Raw genomic sequence first — 21,397 nt, forward strand, 5'->3', positions numbered from 1 at the left:
TTTGGAGTATGCAGAAAAGCTCAGAAAGGATTTGTAACCCTCTGAGGATCTAACGGGGGTGACTCTATCACTGCTGAAAGGCAGCTGGTGCTGAGGTGGTGTGATGTGAAGTCTGGGAGTGGGGGTAAAGACACGAAGGCATTTGAGCCTGAGCTCATTCTTCAATACCTGAATTTTTAGGTGTATTTATGGTCTTGGCAAATCCCAGGTAGTGGTACATATCCCTCCCTGCTCTGCTTCCCTTCCAGCACGCCCCAACGGCTCATGTAGGATGTCCCCATCCAGCACACAAGCCCTTGGCAACAACCTTCCATTGCACCCAAATATCCTGTAGCGTTTGAGCACCCTGGGGGGCCTGTTCAGGCTCTGGGGACTGCCAGGCCATTTGTACATGGCATCCTGTGGTACCAATGTCCCTGGAACCCAGCACCTGACTCATCACACCTTTGAAATGCTGCCTTAAAGAAGCACATGCAGGCATGGGCAACAAAAACCCAAATCCAGCTGAACCAGCAAAAGAGTTTATGCAGGTGTGCTGCGTTTCAGATACGCTAATGCATCTTTCATGGCTGTAAAAAATGCCCCTTCTGTACCAGTGTTGCCTTGGCTATATCCATGCAAGAAAGCAAGATAGCCCAGTGGCCTGATGACCTGGTGAGGGGCGCTCAGGAGCCCTGAACCTATTTTCAGGCTTGAGGCACGTCAGAAAAACCAGAGCCACCAGTGGGGCAGATTTGGGTGGTGGATGCCAAATGGGGTCTCCCTGAGCTGGATAGCAGCCACGTCCTTGCTGCAGACACATCCTGGGGTCGTGAGCAAGGACAGCTGGGCCACCTCTGGGCTGGTGACTCACAGCGGATGGCACGCATCTGCAGGTGCTGCCTTGGCTGGGGTGGAAGCGCGGGCATGGACATGGCACGTGGAGCCACGTTATGGTGGTCTGCTGTGATTTTGCTGGCTCTGTATCAGAGATATGCACAGTACCTTGATTTGCATCTCAATCAATGTTAGCTCCCAAATTTTAGAATGCATTAAATTGCTTTGAAGAAAATCTCTCAACCCCTGCTATGTTCAGCAAAGAAACAGGCAGGACAAATTGCTTTCTCGAGGTTTCTGCGTTGAATACTTGGATAGACCATGGTGAATTATCCTTCAGTGGTACTGACCTCTCCACTGATCATGGACATGATTCTTATTTTTTTATGATACCTTTCTAATTTATTAAGAACACTTGGAATTCCAGCCCTGTCCTCTGATGTACTTGCTGTCCCTTCCAGCAAGGTATTGTCTGCAAATTTAATAATCATCCATGTTATGCCATCATTCAACTGTTAATGAAAATATTGAATAAACCTGCCCCGGGAGAGACCCTGTCTGGATGCCCACTCAATCCATCTGTCCATTTTGACAGTGAACTGCTGATAACCACTCCCCAGGTACCTTACAAACAGGTTTTTCACCCACCCTACAATAACTGCATGTAGATGAGGGTCCCCTGTGAGACAGTGACAAAACCTCACTGCCCTGACCATGTTTGACACAGACAGGTCCTTGTCTGTGCACAGAGCAAGGTTCCTGGTCACAAAAGGACATGTGATTGATTTGACATATCAGTTCTTGACAAGTCCATCAGGACTGATGTCCTTGTCATCTTTGGGGTGCTTACAACTAGTGTGACTATTTCATCCAATATTTTCTAGTTCATAAAGTAAACTGGGAAGCTTAAAGCACCCTGGTTCTTCTTTTCCCACATTTTTGGAAGTCCTTTCACAGGTCTTCAATGGGAATGCTTCCATATGGCTCAGCCAGGTTTTATAAGATGTTTATTGGGTCCATGTTGTTTAAAAACATCTACCTCTGTTCATTCTTTAGCTCCTGATTTGTCTTCCCCCCCCTGTATCTGCCCTTCTCTGTGAAGACTTGGTGAGACCTCAGGGCTGTGACTTGCAGCCTGTGGACCTCGGCATCAGGTTTGACCTTGCTGCCTTTCTGCTTCACCGTGCATCTCCTGAGCTCGAGGACAGATGTGGAGAGCTGTTCCAGCTCCATCCTCTCTAAACCACTCATCGCATTTATCTGGGATAAATTAACCTTGATCTCTCAATTCCTTATGATTGGCAAGCCAATCATGAGAGCCCATGTCATCAAAGTGTCTAAAAAGCCAAGCCCAGTGTTAACCCTTTGGTTTGCTGTTGTTTAATCCTTTTCTTTGGAGGCTGAGCAGAGCATTTCCCACTCCATCTGAAGCCCATTAGTCCTAACGCAAGTAATTTCAGAGGTTTTAGAAATCTCCTAAAGCTGACTAGAAGGAGATGTATTTCAGCTCAGGTGGTGGTTGTTATTGTTTTAGGGTTATTCCTTCATATTCCAATTTCAAGGAGCAGTGACACTGTGTATAAGCCTGGATCTCCCCTCCCCAAGCTTAGGTTAAGCTGGAGTTCTAGTTTTACCCCTAAAGTGACCATGTTTTACAATGCAGCTTTTCAGAGCATAGGCACAATGCTTGCTCCAACTGTTGGCTCTTGAAGGCTTTGGGGACATTTTACCCAGGACAGGGGTGACAGTCTTGTTTCCCTCCATGCTCTTTTCAGCTCAGGGTTGGTACCTGAAGGTCTTTCCCAGCTGTGTCTCCACGAGGTGGTCAGCACTGGACACTCAGGTGTGCGTCATGGCTGTTCTCGTGCAATTGCCTAGAAGCCCTTTGAACCAAGGGGGGGTTGGTGCCTTTGGCCCATTAATTTGCAAGGTGAAATCTCAATTACAGTGTTATTTTTGGACGCTCTGCTCATGTCACAGAGATTTATAACGGGTGAGTCACAGGGAGCCCCTTTTGCTGCAAAAAAACCCCACTTGGACCATTTGGGGTTATCCTACCAAATCCTGGGGGTCTGCAACGGTGCTGTGGGAAGGGAACATTCCCGTAACAGTCGTTGGGGGAAAGAAAAATATACAAGAAATGGGGATGGGGATATAATTAGAGGCTGTTTCAAGCCTTCAGCCTGAATACCAACACCTCACTGCAAGCAGTTATTCACTTCACTTGTAACGGCAGCTGGCTGCAGCTGCTGCCAAGCGTACGAGTAGTCTGACCGCCAGCACAGTGAAATCATTATTGCTGGGGCTGGGACGAGCTTGAAAACCTGAATGGGTGGCCCTGGTAAAACTGAGATGCTTCTGTAGGCAGTGAGAGCTGCTGCGGGGAGCAGTCCTGGGGTACATAGGGGCTGGGGGCAATCGGGACCTGCCTGGGCCGAGAGCAGATGGTTGGGGTAAAAAGGGAGATGATTTGGGGCTCCATCTGCTACCACCATCCAGCAAGGTACTTCTGGGCTGCCTGGCCTCGAAGGAATGACAGGGTCTGTCCAGCACAGCAGTCTGTGACCCTTGCTAAGGGCTGAGCGTTGGGTTACACAGAGCAGCAGTTTAACCCTCTTTTAGTGGATGAAGCACTTAGTGATGGAGCATGAGAACCTTCAGCCAGAGATTTATAAGGGAAGCAGCATCCAGGCTGGTAACAAAAACCAGCAACACTTCAAAAAATGTACCCCAAATCCAAACAAAGTCACATTCCCTGAAATTCCTGCCAGCAGTACATCACCGGGGCTGGGTGAAGATTTGCTGGTGTCTAACACGGAGCGTGTCCAGCCCATGGGGCTGGGGGAATACTGCTGGAACCTCCTGGGACCTGGCATTTGCCCTTGGCCACAGCTGACTCCAGACAGCACGAGGCCGTACAAACCATGCCTTCTGCTGCGAGTCAGGGCGCACCCACGGAGGTCTGGCCTCTGCAACGCAGGAGCCGGTTAAATACATCCAAGTATCTCCTTCCAGAGGCCAACAGCATCGCTGCCAAATCTCTCACCACGTTCGCTTCCAGGAATCGCTTTGGAAAGGAGAGCTGCGAGAGCGGGACCCCAGGCCAACAGCCTGGGCTGCTTCCACCTCCCGCCCGGGGAGGGGACGGCTCTTACGGCTTGCACATCTTCTCCAGCTTGCTGGTGACACTCGCGGGCCGTGGGGACACGGTGGCTCAGCCAAAATGCTCCGTGGCTCTCCGTGCTGTCAGACACTCCTGCATCGCTGGCAGTCCCCCCTGCACCCAAACCTCCCCCATGGTCCAGCACAGGCGCAACTGGGCTGCGCTGGGGTGGTCCACGCTGCTGCCGGCTCCTCAGCATCTCTGCAGAGTTGCCATGGAGACCATTAATTAACCACCATCACTCGCCTGATGGTATCGAGCCCCAAGAACATGTGAGATCTTCTCCCTTCACCTTCATTGCGTGCCAGCATGACAAGAACCCGTGGACTGGCAGTCCGCAGCAAGAAAGCAGGCAAAGCCCTGGGCAGACAATGTTTAAATGACTTTATTTTTTTTTTTCTCCTTTTATAAATGGGCACAGCACAGAAATAATTAAAAAAAATAGACAGTACCATTACAGTGCTAGATCCATTGGCAAAGATTATTTTTATAGTCTTTTTTATTATTTTTAAAGTTTTGGCCATTGAGTAAGAACAAAAACAATTAACAAACATTTTATTTTATTTTTTTTTTAACAGACACTATGAAGCAATTTAAGTACTAAACTCTAGAAGAGTTATGTACATACAAAAAAAATTTCTGTTTAAGATATGTTTCCTATTAAAAATATTTACATGCATTTTTTTTCCCTCCCATATTTGTTGAAAGGTAAAACACTTGTAGTTTCTTCTATCGTTAAAGATTTTTCGTTCTCCTATTGGGAATTTAAATCAGCTCCAAAGAAAAAGTGAAGTGGGGCTCACTTGTTGGGCTTTTCTTTTTCTCTGAATTGTTTAAATCTTCTGGAAAGGGATATTTTTTTGGACATATATCAATGGATTTCTTGTTTAATTTATACAAGAATGTTTCATGTTTATTTACAGAAGAACCAATGGGTGGCGATTTATCCTGGAGACATGGCGGTGAGCGTTAGTGAGAGATAAGCATGTGATTTTAAAAAGTAGTTCTATCAAACTGCAATGGATATATATTTTTCTAAAGTCAGCAGTTCTGTCTGGTTTGATTGTCAGCTGTACTTTAATGACTTAGACCAGGGGGACCCAGAACAGGGGTAGCTTATGCACATAAAGTCACTGGTACCCTTGAGGTCTTTGGAGATGCGGTGGATGAGCTGTCTGGAATGTGGGGTTAAAAAATCCATCTGGGCATCACACAGGTGTCTCCTAGGGTGACTTTTCCCCAAAATAAAAATAATAGTAAAAAAACCAAACCAAAACAAAAAAGTTTGTACACTCCAGACTGACTTCTCTATAGAGACTGGGTGTGGATCTGTCCGCGGAGCTGCAGGCACAAGGTACGTGGGACAAACCAGAGCGCACACGGAGCCTCGGCGGGGCTGTGGCTGCCTCCCAGCATCCCGGGTTCCGTTCCAGCTCCGGCCAGGGATGTGGCCGTCGGCAAAAAGCTCCATATCCCCAACCCTGGCAGACCCCGACCCAGCGCCAAGGTGGCCAGGATCAGGCCGTTGCTATGAGGGGGCAAAGAGCGGGAGGGCAGGAAGGAGCTGGCAGCGCGGGGCCCGATCCTGCAGCCCGGGGCAGAGGTCGGGGTCCGAGGGCTGCAGAGTCCAGCACCCGATGCTGGCTGAGAACCACCCCCCATTAGGTGCAGAGTTTACAATGAACCTGTGCACGCGTGCGTGCTTTGCACACACACGTATATACATATATACATATATATTAATTACATACACATATATATACATACATACACGCACGACACACCCATCCCTGTCGCCGCAGGCTCCAGCCCGGCCGAGCAGCTGGCGAGGCGCCCGGTGAGATGCCAGTTATTCTAATACACCTTTCAGTGTTGAAAACTCCATGTCACTTTAGGAGCTGCCAGAGCCTCGTAGAAAACCTCCAAGCCCAGAAATGCTTAGAATCATAAAATGGGGTGGGGTGGGATAATAAAAAAAGTCCATTCTTGTTTTTAGCTAATGGTTTTGTTCCTCTTAAAGCCTCTGTGCTGGTGACTTACTGCAGGGGTCGGATAGCTCTGACTTGTGAGTCTGGAGATCAGGAGCCAAGGCTCTCGTGGAGCAAAGCAGCTCCCACCTACGGATTTTAGGCACCCACCAGGCAAAACTGGGAGGGAATGGGAAATTTAGAGCCAAACCAGCACACCACAGCACACACCCAGCCCAGTGCCATCTCCTTCCCTGCAGCAAGATCCCCCCTGGTGCAGGGTCCTGTTACTTATTTTTGAAAGGTCCAAAATCAGAAATTTTTGGAGGAAAGGGGCAACTCACTCCCAGCCCTGCAAAACCTGCCTGAGGCTGCGTTCTGCCACTGACCTTCATTCCCTGCCCTTCCCATCCTCCCATTTCCAGCCCATCATTTGGGCTCTCACAGAGGTTTTCTGGTCCTTCCTTCCCTTCGACCCCCTTGTCCTGCCTTCTCCTTCCTTATGTGGCACAGGAGTCACTGATTACTTTATCTTTTTCCTTCAAGGCATTGGCTGCTGCAAACCACAGCAGAGAGAGCCTGAAATCCAGCACAGCTGGGAGAGGAGCCGACACCATCTTTCATGCCTTGCAATTGCAGCTCTCCTAAAATTACGAAACTGGCACAGCAAAGAATTGTCCTTCAGCTCCGGTGTACCACACACACACACACAAGCATGCAGAAAAGAAGTGGAAAAGGGGTGCACAGCTGGAAGGATGAGCACCCCTGGGCACTGCCCCAGCTGGGAGCCTGCAGCCACTGATGGACAGTATCACTTCAAGGGATATGCACAGGCTGGGGAAGGGGCTGAGTTTGTGCAGAGGAGGATGATGCCAAATCTGCCAGGGTTTGGGAGGGATGGTGCGGGAGATGCTCAAGCTCTCATTGGAGTTAATTTTCCTAAAAACTTGCTCTGCAGCCAAATCAACAGCTGAGAAAAGATGGTTTTCTTCCTCCCCCACCCCGTGCTTTCTCACCTCTTTCCCTTCCATCTTCACACCAGGAATCCCTCAAAAGCCCCAGAGTGCAACGAGACACTCGTTGCCCGTGCAAAGCGCCCGTGGGAGGGAGCAGCTGGGCGCCGCTGCCCGCCATCCGCAGCACACCGCGTTCACCTGGCACCACGCTGCAAACCACCACAATCCCCTTACAGACCCTGGCAGCACCCTTCATCTGGGTCTCACTGGGGCTTTACCCATCCCCATTGCTCTGGTAATAGAGAGTCGATGGTATCTGCAATTTTTTTGGAGCTGGGCTTTCCCCAAAAAATTCAGCCCACATTCAGCTCCATCCCACCACCCCCTACCCTACAAGGGAGGCACAAGATCAGCCATCCTCCAGCAAGGCAAGGCTTTTTTAATTCCAGACACCAGCTCCAACAACCAACCCAGTGCTCCTGCGGAGCTGAGGCCACAGGAAAGGCTCTATCATGACTGATCACCAGAAAAAGGTGGGCTCCAAAACCAAAAGACAGTCCCTTTGAGCTCCCATCCCCTCTCCAGGCAGAGAGCAAGACAGCAAACACATGGAAGCAGCAGTCATACGATGAATTAAGACTTTGGTCCGTTCTAATTACCAGTTTAATTGCCTTCACCTTTTTTCACATGTGGTCGTCTTGTACTTTTAATTACTGCTAGAGAAAGTGCTGCCCAGCCTCCTCTCACCCTCCCAGTCTTCCTCACTTCTGAAACTGTAACAGATTTAAGTGCCGGGATTACAACTTAACACCAGCTGAGCGAACTGAGGTTAAGCTTGAGTGAATAAAAAAATTGCATTATAAAACTTCAGACTATTAAATGGGAAAAAAATGGAATGAAGAAGATTAGGGAAGCAGCTAAGAAAGGCAGAATTTAAAAGATTAAGCTGGAAGGTTTTTTTTTAATGCAAGCTCAAAAGATTAAGTTCACATTTTTCCAAAAGATGGTGATTTTTGGTGGCCTTGATACTTATCATGCCCAACTCATTAAATCATGAGGAGGAGGCTTGATTTCTGCCACTCCCCAACAGCTAGGGCCCTCTGTGTAGTCCCAACAGGACCAAAAAAACCCCAAACCATCAAACCCATGAGTTGAAACTCCCCTTTGAGCAGGTCAGAGAAAGTGGCTCTTGGAGCCAGGTTGGCACCAGCCTTCTTCAGACATGTGGTCCCCCCTTCACAGCATCCTCATCCTCCCGAGCCAGGATGGACCCAAGAACTGGGTACACACACACATGCTACACCCTCTGCCTTTCAGCATCACCATCCAAGACATTCAACAGGACTGTCTTCTTCAAACTGAAAGAACTAGAACAATGATGATTTTGAGGCTGACATCTCTAAAATGGGGATTTTAGAGCTGGCCTACGCACAGGGGATCTGCTCCCTACCCTGAAGTAAAACCAGGTTGGCGTTTTGGGTCGCAGTCCCTGCACTGAGCACCCCAAGGGAGCGTAGCCCAAACCTCCCATCTTCACAACCACAAAGTCCCATCCAGCCATCATATGCAGTGCAATGAAAATTTACAGGGATTTCATTTCATATATATATATATATAAAACTGTGTATGTATGTGAGAGTGTGTGTGTATATATATATATATAAAATATGCATTTGGCCTCTCAAATTCCTAACATAAAGAAGCGCTGCTGTCTTGTAGCCTCCACCAGGGTCATAAATCCCTATATCCACTAACACCCCAAGGGAACAAAGTGTCACTGTGTCTGTGCAGGTTTAATTCATGATTTTTTTTTTTCCATTTTCCTGTTTAACTTGCTCTAAGAGCAAAGCCAAGGTCTCCATGGGACACCATTGAGATCACAACCATCATGAAAACAAAGCTCCTTGACTGCATCCCAAACAGCGCTTCAGCTAATTAAAAGCCAACTTATTGAAATATCTAATTGACTTTCCTGTGCAGAGAGCTTGCTCCGAACAATCTAGCCTTTCTAGAAGGCACAGTTGGGCTCTGGATCAGGCCCTGCTGCTCTGCACCTTAGGTAGCCTCAGAGGGGAAACCACTGCGCTTGGGTGATGATGGCTTCCAGGATCTATTGCTCTCAGGCTCCTGGGTGCCCTAGGGTTATACAGGAATTTAAACAACAACAAAAGAAACACAAACCATCAATCCTGGGTCTTGCAAAAGATAGGTAGCAGCCAATCTACCCTAGGGCTGACTGGTGGAAAGCCAATCTGGCCCAGCAGGGACCCCTGCCCGACCCCCCTGGAGGAGACAGACTATTGCCTCTGCTTTGCATTTCTTCTCTTATGCTGTGTCTCACACCTTGTAGAGCTCCGTTATCCCCTCCGGAGGAACTGGGGAGATGATTTATCTTCTCCATTTCCAACTCCTCTCCCTGCCAACTCCCTACCGAGCGATGTCCCGCTCCATTTTAAAACCAGTGCTGTCGGTCGTACTGCGCAAGCTGAGTTTTATTGGTCACAGTGAAAACCCAGGAAAAGCAAGGTCCCTTCTCAACCCAACCCCTCAGCAGCTGGTGACACGCGGTTTCTATAGATTTAAGGTCTCTGGCTGTGCACAGCGTTGCAGTGAAGCGAGGTGGTGGCAGAAGGGGAGCAGCATGAGATACCCCAATGCAGCTTCTTACTGCTCCACAAACTCTCTGAAGAGTTGATCTGAAGAGATCGTTCCAGCGTACTGGCCATGTTTGTTTGTTTGTTTTTCCCCACTCCAAGAGCAAACCCCGGGGCATCAGGTATTCCAGCCCCTTGTGCTTTTTTCAAGGTTCGAAGCGTATTTGAGAGTCACATCCTCTCTTCAAACAGAAGCAAGGAGCAAGGTAAGTCCTGCAAAGCAACCAACCCCATTCAAAAAGAAAATAAAAAATAAAAACAAAAGAGAGGGAAAGAAACCTCTCTCCTTTCCGAAGGGAAAAAAAAAAAAAGATAAATCCAAACCAACCCCCCTGCGCCCCAGGGCTGGTAGAAGGTGTCCAGATCCCAGAGTCTGTTGTGTTGGTTGGAAAAGCCCAGTGACCTCCAGCCACCGTTGGCAGCCTGACTGCCCCGTCCCACACTTGCCAGGGTGCTCCCCGGGCATGGGGTCCTTGGCCTTGGCTCCTTGCCCTGTCCCTCCCACTGCAGGAAGGCCAGCGGTACTCGGTCTGAACTCGGCGATGCTCTGGGCGCTTGATTTTTCATCATGCCGAAGATGTGTTTTCTCCTTTAGCTGTTGCGGGTTTTGCTTTTTAAATTCACAGTCTGATCCAAAAAAGAGAGAGAGAGAGAGAGAAAGAGAGAGACTGGATGAAGTAAAGGAGGAGGGAGAGTTTGGAGCGGGGAGGGAGGAAGCGAGGCACGCCGGGCTCTTCTTCTACGCATAGAACTCCTCCTGCTTGTCAGGCTTCTGGTATGTCACGTTGGCTTGCTTGGGCTCCTCCAGCGTGTAACTGCCCTCGTCCTTCTTCTTCATCCGGTAGATGAGCAGCATGACCAGGAAGGCAGCGAAGAGGGCTCCCACCACGCCACCGACGATCACCGCTGCAACACAGAGAAGTGGCATGGCCGTCAGTGCCGCCCCACAGCCCCAGCCTGGCTTTCATCGCAAATAATTTGGGGGGGATCATTTCAGATTCCAGCTTGGGTTTGTGCTTTGCAAGTTTGCGAGCAACTTTCCTCCCGAAATCTATGGTTGAGAAAACTGACAATGAGGGTGGGGGGCTAATGCAGTGCTGTGATTCAAGGAGCTTCAACAAACTCCCAAGTGCAGCGATGCTGAAGGGTGGGTGGGACCCGAAGGCATCTACTCCACAGCTGCACAGTGGGTGATGGACCGGCACGAGGCAGCCCACGCACAGGGAGAGCCCTGCACAGGTTGTAACCTCATGCAAGGAGGGTGCAGAAAGTCCCCCAAAGAGCTGCTGATTTGGGTGCCTGGCGGCATCCACCATGCTCAGCTGAAGACCACCAGCACAATCGCTGCTTTGCCGTGCCACCCCCTCCAGCTCCCTTTAGCTGGCAGTGGGACCCTGACACCTCTGCCCCATCTCTGATGTCCCTCTTGCTGGGACAAGTGTCCTTCCCAGGGCACATCTCTCCTCCCCTGCAGTCAGAGCTGGCCGGGTAATATTCACCCAGCACCGTAGCACATCTTTCCACTAACATCCTATTTTTTTCCTGGAAACCCACCTTAGCAAAAGCAAAACTGTGCACAGCTCTTCACTCTCCTGGCAAAGACATTAAGACCCCTGGGAAACCTCCAGCACAGGCCCTGGAGCTATTTTGGCAGGTGAGTGTGGGTTATCTCAGGCTCAACACTATCCCATACGCTGCCAAAGACCAACCCCTCTCCTGGGGCATGGACAGCCCGGCTGCCTCTCCCCCCCAAACACACCAACTCTCCCCCCGCAAGCCCACGGCCTCCAGTCTCACCTATCAACACTTCTTTCCTCTCCAGGATGTTTTTCTGGGGGAGCTGAGCGGCTGAGTTACCGGAGTCTATCGTGTTGTCAATCAGCCCTGGCTCCATGTTCTTGCCCAGCCCAGGTCCCGACGGCGGCGTCACCACAGCCATCACCTCATTACCCAGCTCGGGACGAGTCGTCTCTTCCTCCTCCCGGATCTCAAAGTCCCCGCTGGGGCCGCTGCTGACCGGGACCTCCAGCTCATTGTCGAGGACTGTCGTCACCTCCCCTGGCTCCATCTGGGAGAAAGGACAAGATGGAGCAGGGGACAAGGACCAAGGGGTGGTTCCTGCCTCCATCAGCTCTGTGCCCAGAGGAACAGTACCGATGACAGGGTGGCCCTCGCAGCAGGGACCATGGGGGATAACTTTGGGATGTCCCTTCCCTGTGTCACTGAAGTGGACCATTATATTGCAGCAAGCACCACAACCCCACATCTTGATGGTCACCAAAAGGCTGAGGCCACTGTGGCTGAGCTGGACCATTTTCATCTGTCCACATCCCAGGTGCCCTTGAGATGCACAAACTCTCACCTGTTCCCTGTAGCTTCCCCTAAAGAGACCCCCACATCCCAGACCCTCGTTTGTGCTCTCTGTCCCCCGTGTAGACTGATGGCGGGATGGAACATTGCTAGACATGAAGTGATGCAACCACTTGTGCCACAGCAACACAGCAAGTGTAAGGATTGGATACCATCGGATGAGCCCCAGTGGGGTCCCTCTTCCCTCTCCCTTTTCTCCCTTCAACCTGCTCTTATGGTTGCAGCCCTGTGGCATGGGGCAGTTGCAGGAAGATGGGTTCTTCCCACCCAGGACACGAAGCTAGCCCAGCTCCCTGCTGTGGTCCCTGACCAAGCCCCCTTGGCAAGGAGGCAAACCCAGCCTGGATAGCAAACATGGGCCAGGCAAGTGAGTTGTTCCACCCCTCTCCAGCCCAACCCTGACCTATTCCTTGCCTCCTGCACATCCCCACACCTGCAGCTCCCTCGGGGCCAAAATCCCCCTGACCTTCCTCCTTGTCCCAGCAGCCATGCTGACCTGGACCACACTGAGCATCCCTGAGTAAAACCTCCCCAGGTTCCCTCTTTTACGGGGCAAACGGCTCCCTCCATGGCTGCCTTGGGATGTTACAAATAGGGATGAGCAAAGAGCTCGATGGGCCAAAGCCAGGGCGGGCGAGTAGGAGCCCTCTCCATGTCACACTGCCCCCGGCACAAGCGCATGGCTCACTGCTTCCCACAAGCAGGCGTTTTTGTGACAGAGATTAACTGAAGGTCAGTGAGAGCCCAGAGCACTATACATTCATATATGTACACAGAAAAGGGGCTAGTTTAGACAAATCACTCCACCTTTCAGTCAAAGCGATTTTCAAAGGGCCCCTGAGGGGCTCTGAATGAGAGATGGATCAGCAGATTAAATCCCCTGCTCAGGACACCCTACGGCTGGAAATGCACCATCAAGCTGTAATTGCAGAGCATTTGGGCCTCCCACTGATGGGCTGCAAGTTGGGAAATGGTACAATGAGTCCAGACACCAAACCCAGAGGAAAGCCACTCTTCCCCCATGGGGCAGTGGTACCCCCAGCCGTGCTCCCCTCCTGCCTGGGGAAGCTGCTCTGCAGAAGCTCTCGGGCCAGCCACCCATGCTAAAGCCCCCCACCCTTTAATTTCCCCTCTTCAGCTCCCCAAATGTTCCACTCTCTGCAGAGCTGGTAAGAGCCCAACCTGGCTTGGCCTCTCTCTGAGCAAATGGCTAAGGACGGATCAACCCCAAAGGCCTCCCATCACCATCGCTTGGCTTCAAACATGGCCCAGGAGCCCTTTAGCAGGCAAGAAGGGCTCCTGCCTCCTACCTGGGGGGCTTCTGTGGGCGGCAGCGTGGCAGGACTGGATGGCAAGGCAGTGCTTTTTTCTGTGAGTTCTGCAGTCCTGGAGGTGCTTGGTTTTGGCAGGGACCTGGGCTTGGCTGTGCTGGTGGGGACAAGCCGTGACGTGACCACCTCTGTTGGTGTGCTGGTTTCGAGGAGGGAGGTGGTGGGTGTCTCTAGGGTGGTGGCCCGGGTGGTGGCTGCCTTGGTGACAAAGGGGGGCAGGAACCTCCGGATGGTGGTGGGCTTGGCAGTGGCAATGGTGGTGCTGGTGGTGGTCGTGGCCGCAGTGGTGGTGGTGGTGCTGGTGGCCGTGGTGGTGGTCGTGGTGGTAGGGGAGTCGCTGGCAGTGGTACTGGTGGTGGTTGCTTTCCAACTGGGGATGACTGGTGCCTCTGTCATCCTGGGGACATACAAGATGCTGGTTGTCTGCTCAGGGGTGGTGTCCTCAGCGGGGAATGGTTCAAAGGGGGTTGCCACAGGCTGCACCGAGGTGATGGGCAGCACGGCTGCCGTGGTGGGGAGCGTGATGGACGTGTCTGTGGTGAGGCTCACTGCTGTCTCGAGCCCCGACTCCTGCTCGAAATCTGAAAGAGGGGGAGAAGAGTGAAGGGTGAAGCTGCTGCTGACCCAGTATCTCCCAGGGCTGCCATGCACCTGGCCTCACACCCAAAAAACCCGAGAACATGGACTGGTTCCAGGCTCAGCAGAAATCAAGGGCTGCAAATTCCCATGTGGTGGCCAAAGCCCCTCTCTGGGGTCAATGTAACCTCTATAACGTGGCACGTGCCATTGCGCTGGGGAAAGACTAATCCTGCCCAGTGGGGCCGGAGACTGAAATGGGAAATGGAGACACTGGAGCCCAACTTTGAGACAGTTCCCTTTGCTTTTGTCTAGGAGAGGGCAGGAGGGCAGCTCCAGAGATGGATAAAGGGCAATCTCCTCCCTCACATCCCATGGCAAGACCCTCTCCAGTTCCACCAAAGCCCATGTCCAGGCTCCCAGGGACCCTTCCCCAGGAACCCTGCAGCTACTTACACCCTGAGCCGGAGCCCGAGTAGACATCATCCAGTTCATCGTCCCCAAAGGGGTCATCGTCCCCAGAGCCCTCCAGGTCCACGGGCCTCTCGTAGTTCTCGTTGCGCCAGCGCTGAGCCTGCAGCCGAGCAGGGAGAGATGTGTGAGCAGGTTCAAATGGGCCAGGGAAAAGCAAGACTGAGTGCAGGCAGTGCTCTCCAGCTGAACCACCCAGAACCATGTCTTTTTTCTCAAAACCAATTTGCCACTGCTGACATTTTGTGGAGAGCTCACATTGACTCCAATAACATTTCCCATGGAAACAAGCCCTCTGGAAAAGGGGGGGGAAAAAAACAACTGCTTTTGGAAACTGTTAGAAAAATTATCAGTTTGGTTCTCCAGCTCCCTATTGTTCTGGTTTAGACGATTTTCATGTGATTCCTGGCACAAGTGTGACAGTAACACAATCAGCTGCCATAACTTGGAAAGTCTCAATATGAAACAATATCAGACTTCAAATATTCCACGGCTTTACAGTGCTGCTAAAACTTGAAGAGCCCTTGCTAGTAGGGCTCTTAAACATCTTGTTTTGCAGATCAAAGTGTCTCCTGTTTGTGTTGCAAGGGAACGGTTTGACACTTCATTACAACCCAAACAAGGAGGCTTTGATCTGCAAGATAGCATCAGATGTTTCAAGGTGTAACAAGTCAGGTTAGTGCTTAAATTAAAAAAAAGGGGTTGAAGGGTCCCCTTCACCTATTAAGGCATTTTACCTCTCGACAACAGCTTTGAGTTTCTTTGTTTTCATTCCAGATTGGAACAAAAAGGAGTTTTGAAAAAATCAGAAAATCCCATGACATAAAAATTTGGGACTTAACTCACATTTTGCCTCCACATCTTTTCTCCTGGAGCCCATCAGCTGGCAAGGGAGAGAAAACCCAGCAGCCCTCAAGGCTGGGAGGTGGGAGGACACTTCCCAGGGGCTGTGAGCTGATTGCTGCCGTGGTGCCCAAGCCAAGGAGATGCCTGCTGCCCAAACCCTGCCTATATATTCACTGGGGTGCTGCAGAGGTACCACTTGTGTCATATGCCAACGGTGACAGCGTGAGCACATTCCTGGGGACATAAATCTCTCTGCAAGGTCAAGGGGAGTTGGACTTTTAAGTGTGTCTCTCCTGAAAGTGCTGCTGAGCTTTTTCTGGCTGGATCTTTTCCTTTATCTCCAGTGACAGCAGCACTCTCCCCTACCACTGCAGCCACTGGTTATATCCTGCCAGTCTCCAACACACCATGCACTTTCCAAATCACTGGAAAAATTCAGTCTTTGCCCCAAAGATAATGCACCATCCTGGAGTTTCAAATACATGGTCACCAGCAGCTCACTGAAGAAGTGTGTTGTCCACCAGAATTAATCCACATGGAATTGGGAATCACGTGGCCCCTTGCCCAGCCACAGCAGCCAAACCCAATGGCCATGGTGCTGGGGAAAGATCCTGGAGAGAGGAGAGACCAGGACAGATGGGATGGAGGCAGGATGCAGCCAAGAGCAAGGGGGACATGTCCCTGCAAGGCAGGAGTTTGCTTTCCCTCTTTGGAAATTGTATTGGGTTTGCATGGCAAGGTTTTGGTAGCAGGAGTGTGCAGGGGTGGTTTCTGTGAGAAGCTGCTAGAAGCTTCCCCATGTTTGATGGAGTCAGTGACAGCCAGTGCCAAGATGGACCTGCCACTGGCCAAGGCCGAGCCCATCAGCAACAGTGGTAGTGCCTCTGTGATAACATACCTAAGAAGGGGGAAGAAAGGCTGCGCAATTGCAGCAGAAGAGAGGAGTGAGAACATGTGAGAGAAACAACCCTGAAGACATCAAGGTCAGTGAAGAAGGAGCGGGAGGAGGTGCTCCAGGCACTGGAGCAGAGACTCTCCTGCAGCCCATGGTGAGAGGGCAGGCTGGCCCCTGTGTCCATGGAGATCACCAGTGGAGCAGGGGGATGCCCCAAGGAGGCTGTGACCCTGTGGGAAGCCTGTGCTAAAGCAGGCTCCTGGCAGCACCTGTGGACCCATGGAGAGAGGAGTCCGCGTTGGAGCAGGTTTGCTGGCAGGACTTGTGACTCTGTGGGGGCTCACGCTGGGGCAGTCTGTTCCTGAAGGACTGCACCCCACAGCAGGGACCCATGCTGGAGCCCATAAACTATGAGACAGGCCACCAAAACTGATGGGAGGGCAAGGGAAAAAGGCAATGTTTGAGGGTTGGGAGGAAGAAAAATTTGGAGTTGCTCTTATTTGCCTTTTGACTTTTTTACACCAAAAATATTGAAGCTCACCAAGAAATGAGGAGACCACTGTGCAGGTGCTCCCCAGACCAACCCTCACCCCTGCCAGCTAACCCGGGTGAGCTCCCCGAAGGCTGGATTCTGTCTGCGTGATCTGCAGAGCCTCGCCATAATAGGTGCCACATGGCCCAGCTCCATCAAGCCCATTTCTCCCTTAAATTGGAACCAGACAGGACAGCTCCAGCCAATGACTCCCCGGCTCCCCATGCTTGGACAAGGAAATGAAAACGGAAATTCATGGCCCCAGCATGCCACAGCAGCCCCCATCCATCCATCCATCCATCCATCCATCCATCCATCCATCCACCCATCCATCCATCCATCCATCCACCCATCCATCCATCCATCCATCCATCCACCCATCCATCCCACAGAGTGCAGAGCCTCAGCAGAATCAGTGCATGTCCTGGATCTGCTTTGCCCAAGAGAAGAGCCTGGAGAGATGCAGCAAAGGCAAATGGGTAGATGCCGGTTAGAATTGTCCAGCCCCAAATCCCAAACCAAACTTTCCCATGAGAATAACATCCCCGTATTTTGCTCAGACAGCAACTGAGCCCAGCACCCCCCTGCTCAGCACGTGGCCAGGGAGAAGTGCCCAGGCACCAGTGCCCAGCTCCATCATCCTCCTGAGGTCACTGACCGATGCTGTGCTCCAACCTGGAGCATGGGGGCTCCCCAACACGATGCAGATGTTTGGAGCTGGGAGCTTCTCCTCTGGGTCTCTCTCCTCCCCAGATCCACACCCTCAGCACTATGCAAACACCATCACTCCCTGCAGGCTGAGGGAGCAGGATCCATGCCACAGCCCTGCAGGGATCCATCTCCCACAGCTGTTGAATGCAGCAGGAACAACTTCACAGCAATAAAACACCTCACAGGGCCAAAACTCTCTCTCTGGAGACAACTCCCCTGACGTGAGAGACGTCTCTCCCACGCCTGCCCTTCACACGCCAGCCTGCAGGAGAGCAGAGACGTTCTCAGCCAGGTTTTGCCCTAAGTGGATTCCAGAGGATCGGCAGCGATCAGTGGGGTTTATACCACGGAGGGGCTACAGCAGCCCATGGCACAGGGCAGCTCACCAGCAGCCCAGCTCCAGCTGACGCCTGGCCAGCTCAGTGCATGTCATATCAGCTTCCACACAACCAGGCACCACGTTGCGGTTGCACTTCAATATTGACGAAGCTGCAGCGTGCCTGCTGCTCAGGGGAGGTGAAACGGGCCCTAATGTGGGATGGCAGAGAGCTCCCCTTCTCCTGCTTGTCCACAAGTCTCTGGAAGCTGCTCCCAAGTCACTCCTGCGTGCAGGGTGAGCTGGCAATACAAAACCATGGCAAGCAGCAACAGATGCTGGGCAACCCTTTGCTCCTCTTCAGCATCCTTCATCCTAGGTTTGCCTCTGCCCAGCATAAAGCCCTAAATAACCTCACAGCCAGGACCAGGTATGGGGGAGCCCCTGACTGCAGCAAGCACAGCCCCAGCCCACCAAGCTTCACAAAGATTTATTGATAAAGACTTGTGAAATATCTCCAGGTGCTCCTGGGGTGTTTGGGACATGGGTGTTCCCAAAAAGTCCCCCATGCCACTCCACTCCTGAGGCACTGACATAAACCTCCTCCCAGCCAGGCTGCCCCAGCTGCAGCCCTGATGGTATTAGGTCAGGCTCATGCAATAAATCTTGGGAACAGTTGGTGTTTATTTGGATTTACTGCTGCTTAGATCATTAATACTCCACGTGCACCAAGCCCCGCACTCATGTACGGTACCCAGCCTTCCCCCAGCAAGGAGGGGGCTGCTCCCCCTTGCATGGCCAGGATGAAGGGGAGAAGAACAGTGATTTTGCCAGCCCGGGAAATCATAAATCACACAGGACGGCAGCTCCCACCTCCCGACCTGCGGCTGCCTCCCCATCCGTCACAGCCTCCATCACAGCAAACACGCAGCTGGCTGGATTTGTCCCAAAAGAGAAACTCTACCCAGACTTTATCCCCAACCCAGCAGGCTCCACGTGGTCAGAGCAAGGTTGGAGGGAGCCCGCTGGCAGAACCCCCTGGGCATGCTGGGTCTGTCCCCCACAGCCCCTGGTCCCCCGGGATGGTGTCAGGCACTGTCCTTGACCCCACTGCAGGAGGGATGTGGCTGCTGCCCCAGAGAGGATTGCAAGCCCCAAAAGAGGGTTTTCCACGGCATGAATCTCATGCCTGCCTAGGGCTGGGAGTCATGCCAGCCACATTCCCACCTTTGATCAGTCTCCTCCCGTGGTTGGATGGGGGGACATGCTCACAGGACTCCCAGGTCCTCTGTGCAGCCCTCTCTGGGTGTCCGATGCAAAGCTGGGCCAGACAGGCAGAGGCTCCTCAGGACCAGGAGGAAACCCCAGCACAATGCTCATCCTGGCCCCGGTGTCCCCTGCCCCACACCACCCCCTGCCCTGCCCTGCCTGCGGCGGGATGTCGAGGGCCTCCAATTAGCCGGCTCAAGCCAAGGGACAGCAGCTCCCATCCATGCAATTACAACTTCCCAGCTAATGACTCTTGGCAGGGGGTTTTGCTAACCAGCTCAACCCTGCTTCCCCCAGCCGGGCTTCATTAAGGAAATTAAACCAGGGGCCAAGACAAAGCTGCTGGAGGCAGTGGGGCCCAAGACGCTGGCTGGGCCAGAGGGGTTTCATCACCTTTGGCGATGTCCAAGTCCACGGTAGGTGATAAGGAGTGGAAAAGTTTAAATGTGCCCTGCGAGGTGCTGGCTCTGCACCGGGCCATGCTCAGGACCGTCCTGCAGAAAGGGAACTGCTTGTGTCACATCCCTGTGGCTCAGACCATGAGCTGGTCACTGCCACGTCAGCCATGGGGGCAGCCCAGGCCAGGATCCAGCTCTGGCATCATCCAGACCCAAATTGCCTGCCCTATTTCTACTCCTTCAATGTCCAAAAAGGTCACAGAACTACTGCTATAAAAGCAAGTCCCAATGCAAAGTAGTCTCCATAGGGTAGGGCCAGAAAGTCAAGTTTCACTAAATGTTCCTCCAGGGCTCTAAATGACTCAAAACAAGTGCCAGCCCGAAAGGATTTGGATATCAGCAGCTCTGGAGGTGACATGGCCACTACATCAAGCTTGGGTAAGAAAAAGAGCCCCTACTTGATCCCAGAGGACCTTTTTGTTCCCACAGCCACCATGGGGCTGAGCGAGATTGGCAGGCAATGGTGACAGCCACTCGCCATCCCCTTTGATGCCTCCACTCTGCAGCTTGACTGGACCGGCCAGGAATGGCAGCAGAGGGGCTGCGGCAGCTCAAATCACTGCACTAAGAGCCTTGGAAAGCAAGAGAGAGCTCAGGCCCTTTGGCCTGCCACCATCGGAGCTGAGCAGGGAGATTAGAGAGGCATCAGTCCCTCTCCACCATCTATGCACATCTAACCCCCCCAGCACAACAGATGCCCCATCCCTCCCTCTTGTCTCCCTTTATCAAGGTGGGTGACACCATTTTGCAGGTGAAAAAATGTAAAGCTCAGGCAAAGGGTCCCACTCAGCCCTCCCACGAGCAGCCCTCTGTGTACACCAGAGGATTTGGGTACTTAAAAGATGGGGAAACCAAGGCACAGAGGGGACCTGCCCGCCACCAACATGCTCCTACAAACCCCTCCACATCTTTGTACATGTCCTGGGGGATGGGGACCAGCTGGTTTGGGTCTTCCTAAATTCCCTGTTCACCCTTGCTTGCACATCCCTCCTTCCCTAGGCAGGGAGGATTAAGGGGTTGTATTTTTTAGGGTGTTCCCACTCCATGGCAGGGCTTTCGCTTTCCCGAAACCTGTCCTGAACATTAAGCCCATTGCAAAAGTGATATTCACTGCTGAGTGTCTGGCTTTCACACCGGGAGGAAGGGATCCATCTTTAAGCACGGGGAGAGGCTGGTGAACCTCCCTGCGATGCTCTGAAGCCCTTCTCTGGTCGCCATCAGCATGGCAACAGTTGTCATGGAAACCGCCTCCTCCATGGCGACGCATCCATTGCTGGTGCGGGGCGATGGGTGGTGTCCTCCAGCACATCCACCCGAACTGGTTCTGGGGTCTGCCTCCCCGGGGGTGTTGTGGGGAAGGAGGAATTAAATGGCCTCGTGGCGTGGGCTACAGTGCAGGGAGAAGGAGGGAAGAGTTGCCTCTGAAAACACGGAAGAGCTCCTGGGGAGCTCGGTCCAGGCAGGGGGAGAAAACCCCGCTCAGGTCCCGGAATCCGCTGTCTGCAGAACTTTGCAGAGGGTCAGAGCATCTCCCCACGCCCCAGCAGCCCTGGCTGGGAGGTATCTGCCCCAGTCTGGGTGGTGGAAGCGACTGAAGGCTGTGGATGCTTCTAGCCCTCCTGGCTGTGGACAGAAGCTCAAGAGCTTTCCCTGAGGGAATCAGAAAGGAAATTAATAAAGCTGAAATTTGGTGGTTTCTAAGGCAGCCAGGACACAGGCTTGGTTCGTGCCCGGAGCTCAGGCTGGCAGTGATGGGGGACAAAGCTAGGTGGTAAAGTCCTTTCATGCGTAAAGCTCACTGGCAGCGTGCACGGAGAGCAGAGCTGAGCAACTCCGGAGGCAAAGCGAACCCCAGGAAAGCATCGCAGCCCCCGGAGCCCACGCGTCACCTCCCACCGGGTCCAGCTGCAGCCCCCAGCACCACACGTGCGGTTTGAGATGAGAAGGCTCCTGCTGCAGGGAGACCTGGCATGGCAAGCTGGGGATGGAGGCGATTTTATCCCATGACATAGATGTCCATGGCCACCCAGCAGCCTCCAGCACAACTCTGGGGCACGAGATGGGGC

The 21,397-nt window shown here is 52.4% G+C and overlaps 1 protein-coding gene across 1 annotated transcript in view; it reads right to left on the reverse strand.

The window, feature by feature from the left end:
- Positions 1-4,346: 4,346 nt before the first annotated feature.
- The window catches only part of SDC3 (syndecan 3), a 48,004-nt gene continuing 30,953 nt past the window's right edge, over positions 4,347-21,397 (reverse strand). Inside the window, exons 2-5 of the mRNA XM_074850762.1 lie at positions 14,290-14,407; positions 13,237-13,838; positions 11,354-11,624; positions 4,347-10,462 (exon numbers count right to left, since the gene is read on the reverse strand). Coding sequence (XP_074706863.1) covers positions 10,296-10,462; positions 11,354-11,624; positions 13,237-13,838; positions 14,290-14,407 — 1,158 coding nt within the window. The 3' untranslated portion in view covers positions 4,347-10,295. The remainder of the gene's footprint in view (positions 10,463-11,353; positions 11,625-13,236; positions 13,839-14,289; positions 14,408-21,397) is intronic.

Source organism: Strix aluco, chromosome 26, assembly GCF_031877795.1.
Source record: "Strix aluco isolate bStrAlu1 chromosome 26, bStrAlu1.hap1, whole genome shotgun sequence".
NCBI lineage: Eukaryota > Metazoa > Chordata > Aves > Strigiformes > Strigidae > Strix > Strix aluco.